General features: G+C 41.8%; 1 protein-coding gene across 11 annotated transcripts in view; it reads left to right on the top strand.

Moving 5' to 3' along the window:
* The window catches only part of PARD3B (par-3 family cell polarity regulator beta), a 1,107,844-nt gene that overhangs the window by 936,601 nt on the left and 160,228 nt on the right, over positions 1-11,015 (top strand). For all 11 annotated transcript variants that reach the window (XM_055089625.1, XM_055089621.1, XM_055089624.1 and 8 more), the window contains one exon: positions 3,331-3,463. In XM_055089625.1, the coding sequence (XP_054945600.1) occupies positions 3,331-3,463 (133 nt within the window). The remainder of the gene's footprint in view (positions 1-3,330; positions 3,464-11,015) is intronic.

Genomic DNA, 11,015 nt, shown 5'->3' on the forward strand with positions numbered 1-11,015 from the left:
ATGACCCCCAGCTTCCTCATGTCTATGGAGCAAAACAATAAAAGCTACCTTTAAGTATTCTTCTGTGATTCTGAAGTATTTACAACACCTATTACACAGCAATTATGTAACTCAACTCAAGTTCCAGCTCCTATAGATTGGTAGTAGCTTTCTGAAGCTCTGGGTTAAGAAGGATCCTAAGGCCATGTCTAGGATTATGGGGAAGGAATGCCGTAAGTGATTAGTGATGTCTGCTCTGAGCAGAAAGTGGAGTAACTAAAAGTCTGTATCAATATATTGGCTGTATAAATGTTCCATAAATTATGACTATTATGATTACTGCTGCTCTTATGACAAAGGCATTTTTATGTTCCTCTTCAAATTTCTACCTCTTCAACACAAAATGGAATCAGTTAACTGCTTTGGTTACAATACCTGTGTTGTTTTTTGTTTTGGGTTTTTTTAAAATTTTTATTGATTTGATGGTAAACCTGTGTGTGTTATCTGCACAGAAGAGCTGAGAGATGAAATCAGAATTTTCTATTCCTAATGGTATTATATAAACCAACTACCTGGGAAAAAATCTGATACAGTTACTAGAAGTAGAGTGAGGGTTAGAGAGAGAAAAAAAGAAAGAGAGGATGTTGGGATGTAGTCCTGGCTTATCATGAAAGGTTTGCACGGTGCCCCATAACTTCTTTAAAATATTCACACAAGGGAGAATGTTTTGCACTTAGATGGTCCATGAATTTCTAGACTTTTTTCCTGTTTTTCTCTGAAGTCAGATTTCTTCTCTGGGTAAATAGTCATGTTCCTGTCAGCCATAGAGGATTTTCTGAATCGTAAACAGCTGATTTTGTATTCTTGCCCCATTCCTTCTATCTGAGAACTGGAATCTGATCAAACCCGTATTTTTAAATTTATTTATTTATCGGCATATGGAAGAATAGTTTACGGTCTGAGTATGATTATTTTTTCCCACAAATGTAGGAAAATTGTGGGGATTTTTAAAACAGTCCCTTATCAGTTTCTTTCTTTTTCCTTTATTACTGATGACTTCATTCTGCTTGAATTCAGTGCTTCGGTTTCTTTGGGTAAACTAATAGATTATGTATGCTGTGTTTGCACCACGTTGATTGAACTCATCTGGTGAGTTTAAGCGTGGCTCATGCATGCATGTAATGGGCAGAAGGCTGCACAGTGGATGCAGGCCCATAGTTAGCTCAGAGTACTCAAGAGTGAGGGAAGCTGTTCAGAACTGAGCTGTGCTGTCTTTCCTGCCTTCCGTTGTTCAGAAAAGCATATCAGACGTTCCACTTTTTTCTTACTGCTATCTTTTCCAAGTTCTCGAGGAAAACTTTAGTTGAAAAAAAAAAGTATAGTCGGGAAACAGAGAACTAATTTGCAAGTTTTAAAAATACCTATTGAAGAAAAATCAAGGTATGTGATCCCTAAGAACTTGTCTTTTCTTAAACAAAGGCATAAGCTGCTTGGTGCCCGTAGAGCAGGTAGGAAGCCAAGAACTCTGTGCTAACTTCGTACAGAGGATGTTGAGACACGTGGTCCTGCTTTCAATTAACTTACAATCTAGTTTGGGAAGAACGTTTTCCTTCCAAAAAATGTTTACTCACCCTTTTCTTTTATAGTTTAAGTATAATTTTTAAATGTTTTAACAAAATAGTAGATGACTTCTTTCTACTGCTTTCAGATGTCTCATTCTATCAGATATCTCATTTAAACTTAAAGCTCAACTGTAATACTTGGGGATGTTTTTGGCATGTAGAGGTCTTCACCATGGGACCCCTACCTACTTTTCTCAGTCTCACCTGTCTCTCTTCCCTGTTTCCTCCCATATTCCCTGTATATACTCGAGCAGTGATTCTCACATACCCATGAAATATGAGTATCATTATGATTAATTGTTACACATTGAGTTAAAGTACTAACATTTGCAAGTGATATATTTCATCATTTATTAGAGTAAATTCAGAATATCCCTAGAGTACCAGCACTCCCTTTTTATTACAATTTGCTTCCTAAACGAGAGAAGGAAGGGAACATACATCACCCAATATGGGTACGAGGCAGGACAAAAGAAGCCGAGGACCACTGCTTGCCCAACTGACTTCCGTGCATTCCCCCAAAGCAGGGTGCTTTCTCATTTCTGTCCTTTGCATTGCCCTTCCCTCCACCTGGAATTTCCTCACCTCACTTGTCCAGCTATTGAGCACCTATGCATCCTTCAAGACTCAGCTAAAGTGTCACCTCCTCTGTAGAGCCTTCTGTGGTCTCCTTCCATGGCCCTGCTCTCACCCTGTTAAAGCTTAAGCAGTGTGAGTCCCCACAGCCCCTGTGTACACCTGCAGCACTGGTCACCATGGATTGTGGTCCTCTGAATCCCTTTCAGCCCCCCACCTCCCAGACCATGTGCTTTTTGTGAACGAGTTCTGTTTGTTTGTTTGTTTTAAGATCCCCAGGTCTTAACATAAGGTCTGACACAATAGGGCACTCAGTTATGCCTCAGATGAACCAGAGAAGTTGATCAGCTGTAGAGGCCTGCCTAGCATCCTCCCCTTGCTTCCTAGCCCTGATTGTATCACGTGATGTTGGTTCTGTTGAAACGATGGTGACAGATCCAAGTTAAAAGGGAGCCACTGGCTGATCAGTGTGGGGTTGAATGGATAAGTCACTGGAGAAGCTGCAATTCCTAAGAGGAATCAGTAGCTAAGTAGAGAGGGGAAAAGCTTGGACAAGGAACCAAGATGGTATGTTCTGTGACCAGCTCTTTATTTTTCTTTTTACTTCTTCACATGGCTTCCACCTTCTTCTCTTTCTCTATGTCCTGCCTACACCCATATAATGACATGTACTCCAGCCCCACTCCAAAAATTCACAAATGTCACTGAAATGAACAGTGGCACCTGCCAACTCTGCATCACCTCCAACCTTCAGGTCAAACAACTGGTCTCAAGTTGGCAACACTTATTTGAGAAAATGAGATACTGCATTAAAATTTAACCAAACTCTGTACATATGATTATAAGAAAAAGGTGATGGCTCTTTTAATTGCTCTAAAGATCAGGACCTTATCTTAAGTTCTCACTCAAAAGGCATTTATTAATCCCAAGTTAGATGTTTTGACCCTTGGAGCTAAACCTATGCACATAAAGACTGGTTTTTATTTATTTTTATTACCAGGGATTTCACAGTTCTCCTAGCATGTCTGTATGATATTACTGAATCTTCCAAATTTGGATGTCAGCTGCTTTAGTAAAAAAAAAAAAAAAAAAAATCAAAAAGCGAGTTTCCAGGATGATGTACATTGTGTGACTGTCTGATTATGTCCTGCAGTGGCCGTTCCATGAGCGGAAGCACTGACCGCATCCAGAAGTTGCGGAAGGAGTATTATCAGGCTCGGAGGGAAGCTTTCGCTTTATACGAGGACAGTGAAGGAAGAGCAAGACCTGACTATGACCTTCACTGGGTAAGTCCATGCCTGATTGCAATCATTGAATTCATCTTTACTGATGTAGTTAAGAGCAGAAGAACGTGGCCAAGGATGTGCTGTGCATATCAAGCTATATTTAGGTTACTTCAGTTTCATAGATGTGAACATTACCTAAACCACAGCCATTTTCTCCCGCAGAAGTTGTTTCTATAAATCAAACCACCCTAATGCACAGTAGTTCGTTTTAATTGCTCTCATATTTACTCCCTGTTGGACTTGTATGCCAGCTTGTTGGGATGGAGCAGATGTTAGCTATTTTAAAGAACACAAGGAATCTTGGCCATCATCTACTGAGCCTTAATCCTTGCCCTCCATCTCTTGAGTCTCAGACATCTGGTCAAGCATTAACAGACCATGCAACATAAGCCATCTCTCCTTTGGAAAATGATATTAGAAATAAATTTCAGAAGGGTCCGAAAGATATCAATTCAAAGATATCAACTGTTTGTATATTGCATCTGAACAATTTACATTTTGCTGATCTTACCGGTACACTAAGATCGTTTTATTTTGAGATAAGGGCAGTTTTTTATTAGAGGGTTCTCTTTGCCAACTCCTTCAACATTTGGGAAGAGAAAAGAATATTGTGACCTCTAAAGAGAGATTTTCTGGGTTTTTTCAAAATAGCATGATTCATTCTCTTGCCTTCTTCAAGAAGGCAAGGCTCTCACTCATCCTCTTTGATGATTACTGCCTTCTCCTACAGTTTTCAGTGCTGTTTTGAGAACCCCATAAGGAACTGTCTTATCCCTGGTGGCCACACCAGCTCTTTTGAAGGACAGATGTATTAAAGGAAAGTTTCCTTTCTGGATTTTCACACTCATATTTGTGTTCACGAGGTCAGAGTAGGGAGAGTAGAGTCCAGCCACTGAGCTGATTCCCTCTAGTCTTCACTTGGATACTGTGGTTTCTCATGCATGAAACCTAGTACTTTTACACAGGGGTTCCAAACTCAGTTTCAGCATCCACCACTGTTGTGCAGAGCGACTGAAATTTCTTAGCCCCATAGATTCTTCCTTATATGGCAGAGTTTAAAAACACTAATCAGAAGTACACAGTAAGGATTAGCGATCTCAAACCAAATGGCTTCAGCCTCTTCCACAGATAAGCATCCTGTGACTACAGATCCGAACAAACAGCTATTTACTGGTTTTATTACTAGATGTTAGGATTAAGCAGAATGGCATTTACAGTGATGGGGCAACTGGTCACTTAGACTCTCAGTAACAGAAGAGAAGGATGTTCACAGAATAACAATCTACAACAATTCATTTCAAGCTTAATCAGATTGACTTATTGACTTTGATGAAAGACTCTATACATGAGGCTCTGTTCCCTCAATCAAATGGACAATAAAATAAAGGGAAGTTGTTTCCACGATGTCCAGTGCATTGAAAAGTCTTCCTTCTCAAAACCAGTGTGAATTCCTATGAGCAAAATAAGATAAGTAATTTTAGATAAAGTAGCCCTTGTTGTTTGGACCTTACTTTATATGATCTCCTTACATCAAGCTGAAAGGATGAAAATGCTTACACTCATGAGACTTAAAGTTTCCTCTTACCTTCATCAAACCTGAGCTAGATAACTACACACTTGGGTCCTCCCTATCTTGATGATTCTGTTTCTGTGCTGAGCAAATGTGTAACCAGACAAACAATCTAGTGAGTAAAAGAGTCTCTCTATTTTCATTTGTGTTTCCCATGCTCGGGTGTGTTGAGCTTTGCCAAAAGTGACTGATTTTACATTTCCCAGACAGCTGGGGACTCCAGCTTCCCAAAGGGATGCTTGGGAAATGCACTGTCATAAAAGATGACTGTTCATTGTGATTGGCTGTGATACTCCAAACCAGGGATTAGAATCTCAGCATCCTTTCCCGTCCTCTCCACAAGCCAAGGAAAAACACTAGTATCTTTTGTCCAGCGTAGACCTGAGAAATCACCCCGTTGTCTTGCTACTTTTGGAGAGATCTAGGAAAGCAAGTTTAGAAAGTTACCATTTCATTCCTGCCAGTCAGTCAGACACAACAAGGCAGCTTTTATGAGACTGTGGTTCCTAGATTGGCTGGTCTTCTGGATCACGGAGGGTGCCTGTTAAAAACTGATAGTCCATGAAGGGGAGGGATGGGACCCAAGAGAGGGCTCCCAGGTGCTTGCTTCTCCAGGTGGTCATCAAGCTTTCTGACTCACAAGTCTAAAAGTAGGGCATTGATTCCAATTGCTTCAGTAAACACTGAAGTAGTTCTACTTATCGAACAAGATCAGTACATGGACCAGCATCATCAAAAAATACTTTCATGGACTCAGAATCCCCCAAGCTCCCAGTACCTCAGACTGAGTGGCCTGACAAATATCCCCTCGAGTCATACTATACTGGGGAACTTCTGATCTATCGAGAAGGAAATTAGGGCAATAAGTTACCTAATAACTACTTTTTTAAAAGGCCAAAAAGAATGAAAGTATGCTCACAAAAGTCTTCAAAGCCAAACTGATTAAAACAATCACGGAAAGAGTATTAGGATCTATGAATCACTGAAAAGATTATTAGGTTCTGTTCATAGTTTCCTGGTGGTTTTATTGTGTTTTTATTTTATTTTTCACATCTCTGAAATTAGGGTGCAGTTTACAATCACTTTTAGCCAGGTGTCATGATAACAGTTGTCATTTTCTGCACAAGAAATGTACAATGAAATTTGCAGGCTGTATATTAGAAACGTGGAAGACAATCCTAGAGAAATTTTGGAGTATGCTTTTAGGAAAGGCTGCTCCTTATTAATATTTTTTGGAATGTATTTTTATCACTCTTTTTTTCTTTGACCCCCCCTCAGACTTTCTGCATCTTCCCAGGCCGTCCTGTGGGTAGTTTTCTACCTATGTTGCACCTGCCCAGTGGCCCAGAGCCAAAGATTTCTCTTACTGCTCTCTTGGGTTCTCCCTTGTTCTCATACCTCTCTCTCTTTTCCTTCTCTTTTTTCTGTGTCTCCTATTCAATTTTAACCAATACTTGCTCAGTCTTAGCATAAGCCCAGTACTGGTAACAATAATATATCATCTGTATGTTGGAGGAACTCACAGTCTAGCCAGGAATACAGACATCTAAGCCAAACCCCCCCCCCACAAAAAGGACATTCATATATGTGAGAAATGCTGTAGTGTAGAGTAGTATTATCTTCTAAATGAGTGCAGAGAACGCAGTTAATTCTGTTGGAAGCAGGGTGTGCATGAGGGGTGCTGGGAAAGCGTTAGAGAACATTTGGGAGTTGCCTCAGTCACATATTTTGTTCTTTTTCTCTCAAATATGGTGGTTTTTCTTTTCCCAAAGGAGCTCCTGATTTATTCACTTCATTTGTGTTGAAATAAATGAATACACACAGATTGCAAGGTTTGTAAATATAGACATGAGCCCTTAAAAATCTTTTCAGCAAGTCTGTTTGGTAGCTGTTTTCCCATCTAGGCTCTGAAAAGCTGTAAAGAACAAGTGGAGGGAATTTCAATGGCTCCAAGAGATGCCTGGTGAGTTTTTATAGGCCCAATTAAGTGAGCAAGATAGGCTAGCTGTGAAGTGTTCATATTTGCCAGAAGAAAACATAATACCTGTTATCTGCTGGCATTTTATGTTCTTTAAAATTTGTTAAGACTGCCACAGTCCTCTGGCAGCTGGCTGTGGTTTGTCCTCGTTGGGCTTTCTTATTATTATTATTATTATTAGCAGATAAAGATTATCTGCTTATTTAACAGCAGCATGAATATCCTGTAAGTAATAATTTCGGAAATGGGATGGCTCTAGAGCTTTCTACAAATATTAGTACCTTTATTACTGTTCCTTTTCAAGAGCTGCATGGCATATATTATGCATCCTTCCTCTTTTTAATTCTTTGGCTAAATTAGAAGAATGTTTATCTATAAAAGGGGTTTGTAGACACATGGGTGGGAAGGAGGTAAGCTGGTTTCCAGTGTCATAAAAGACATAACACTATGTCTTTATGGCAAAAGGGATTGGTTCAGGTAGGTCATGGTTGGAACAAAGAGATGGTTGGGTGAATAAATAAAAACATTATGAAAGATTTGTTTCTTCTATTATGAAGATGATTTAGAAGCCAAATGGATGGAATATACTTGGCAGCTGTCTGGACAATAACAGACACAGCTGGTGAATTCTGTAGTCAGAAGAAAGGGAGATCAAGATGCTAAGCTCGTGCTAGCCATCTTAGGAAAGGATTTGAGATGGAATGTGTAATAGCCACACAAGTACCAAACCATCAGAAGGTTATTTTCTACACATGATGGATAAGAGAAATGAGCTCCTGCTGTACAGTGGTCCAATACAAGAACTGAGACTTGTTCGTATTTTCCTTCTCCTGCTCCTTGAAGGCATTTGTTAAAAACTAGGGACGGGGGCGGAGGGAACTTTCAAGATATAGTGGAGGAGTAAGACGTGGAGATCACCTTCCTCCCCACAAATACATCAGAAATACATCTACATGTGGATCAACTTCTATAGAACACACTGAACGCTGGCAGAAGACCTCAGACTTCCCAAAAGGCAAGAAACTCCCCCACGTACCTGGGTAGGGTAAAAGAAAAAAGAAAAAACAGAGACAAAAGAATAGGGACGGGACCTGCACCAGTGGGAGGGAGCTGTGAAGGAGGAAAAGTTTCTACACACGAGGAAGGTCCTTCGCGGGCGGAGACTGCGAGTGGCGGAGGAGGCGGCTTCGGAGCCACGGAGGAGAGCGCAGTAACAGGGTGCGGAGGGCAAAGCGGAGAGATTCCCACACGGACGATCGGTGCCGACCAGCACTCACCAGCCCGAGAGGCTTGTCTGCTCACCCGCCGGGACGGGCGGGGGCTGGGAGCTGAGGCTCGGGCTTCGGTCAGATCCCAGGGAGAGGACTGGGGTTGGCGGCGTGAACACAGCCTGAAGGGGTTAGTACACCACGGCTGGCCGGGAGGGAGTCCGGGAGAAGTCTGGACCTGCCAAAGAGGCAAGAGACTTTTTCTCGCCTCTTTGTTTCCTGGTGCGCGAGGAGAGGGGATTAAGTGTGCCACTTAAAGGAGCTCCAGAGACAGGCGCGAGCCGCGGCTACCAGCGCGGACCCCAGAGACGGGCATGAGACGCTAAGGCCGCTGCTGCCGCCACCAAGAAGCCTGTGTGCGAGCACAGGTCACTCTCCACACCTCCCCTCCCGGGAGCCTGTGCAGCCCGCCACTGCCAGGGTCCCGTGATCCAGGGACAACTTCCCCGGGAGAAAGCACGGTGTGCCTCAGGCTGGTGCAACGTCACAACAGCCTCTGCCGCCGCAGGCTCGCCCCGCATCCATACCCCTCCCTTCCCCTGGCCTGAGTGAGCCAGAGCCCCCGAATCAGCTGCTCCTTTAACCCCGTCCTGTCTGAGCGAAGAACAGACGCCCTCAGGCGACCTACGCGCAGAGGCGGGGCCAAATCCAAACTGAACCCCGGGAGCTGTGCGAACAAAGAAGAGAAAGGGAAATCTCTGCCAGCAGCCTCAGAAGCAGCGGATTAAATCTCCACAATCAACTTGATGTACGCTGCATCTGTGGAATACCTGAAGAGACAACGAATTATCCCAAATTGAGGAGGTGGACTTTGGGAGCAACGATATATATTTTTTTCCAACTTCTCTTTTTGTGAGTGTGTATGTGTATGCTTCTGTGTGTGATTTTGTCTGTATAGGTTTGCTTTTACCATTTGTCCTAGGGATCTGTCTGTCCATTTTTTTTTAATAGTTTTTAACACTTCTTACCATTGATGGATTTCTTTATTGGTTTGGTTGCTCTCTTCTTAATTTTTTTTATTTTTAATTTTTTTAACTAATTTTTAAAATTTTTTATTGTAATAACTTTTATTTTAGTTTAGTTTTTTTCTTTCTTTCTTTCTTTTTTTTTCTCTCCCTTTTCTTCTGAGCTGTGTGGCTGGCAGAGTCTTGGTGCTCCAGCCAGGAGTCAGACCTGAGCTTCTGAGGTAGGAGAGCCGAGTTCAGGACATTGGTCCACCAGAGACCTCCCACCCCAAGTAATATCAGTCGGCAGGAGCTCTCCCAGACATCTCTGTCTCAACGCTAAGACCCAGCTCCACTTAGCAACCAGCAGCTCCAGTGCTGGACACCCCATGGCCAACAACTAGCAAGACAGGAACCCAACCCAACCCATTAGTAAAGAGGCTGCTTAAAATCATACTAAGTTCACAGACACCCCAAAACACACCACTGGACACGGTCCTGCCCACCGGAAAGACAAAATCCAGCTTCATCTGCCAGAACGCAGGCAACAGTCTCCTCCACCAGGAAGCCTACACAACCCACTGAACTAACCTTACCCACAGGGGGCAGACCCCCAAAACAACGGGAATTATGAACCTGCAGCCAGCAAAAAGGAGACCCCAAACACAGTAAGTTAAGCAAAACGAGAAGACAGAGAAATACGCAGCAGATGAAGGAGCAAGGAAAACCCACCAGGCCAAACAAATGAAGGAGAAATAGGCAGTCTACCTGAAAAAGAATTGAGAGTAATGATGGTAAAGATGATACAAAATCTTGGAAATAGAATGGAAAACATACAAGAAACGTTTCACAAGGACCTAGAAGAACTAAAGAACAAACAAACAATGATGAACAACACAATAAATGAAATTTTAAATTCTCTAGAAGGAATCAATAGCAGAATAACTGAGGCAGAAGAACAGGTAAGTGACCTGGAAGATTAAAGAGTGGAAATAACTACTGCAGAGCAGAATAAAGAAAAAAGAATGAAAAGAATTGAGGACACTCTCAGAGACCTCTGGGACAACATTAAACACACCAACATTCAAATTATAAGGGTCCCAGAGGAAGAGAAACAGAAAGTGACTGAGAAAATATTTGAAGAGATTATACTTGAAAACTTCCCTAATATGGGAAAGAAAATAGTCAATCAAGTCCAGGAAGCGCAGAGTCCCATACAGGATAAATCCAAGGAGAAACATGCCAAGACATATATTAATCAAACTATCAAAAATTAAATAAAAAGAAAAAATTTTTAAGCAGCAAGGGAAAAGCAACAAATAACATACAAGGGAATCCCCATAAGGTTAACAGCTGATTTCTCAGCAGAAACTTTGCAAGCCAGAAGCGTGTGGCAGGACATATTTAAAGTGATGAAAGGGAAAAACCTACAACCAAGATTACTCTACCCAGCAAGGATCTCATTCAGATTTGACAGAGAAATAAGACCTTTACAGACAAGCAAAAGCTAGGTGAATTCAGCACCACCAAACCAGCTTTACAACAAATGCTAAAGGAACTTCTCTGGGCAGGAAACACAAGAGAAGGAAAAGCCCTACAATAACAAACCCAAAACAATTAAGAAAATGGTAATAGGAACATACATATTGATAATTAACCTTAAATGTAAATGGATTAAATGCTCCAGCCAAAAGGCATAGACTGGCTGAATGGATACAAAAACAAGACCCATACATATGCTGTCTACAAGAGACCCACTTCAGACCTAGGGACACATACAGACTGAAAGTGA

The sequence above is a fragment of the Physeter macrocephalus genome, chromosome 2 (assembly GCF_002837175.3).
Source record: "Physeter macrocephalus isolate SW-GA chromosome 2, ASM283717v5, whole genome shotgun sequence".
NCBI lineage: Eukaryota > Metazoa > Chordata > Mammalia > Artiodactyla > Physeteridae > Physeter > Physeter macrocephalus.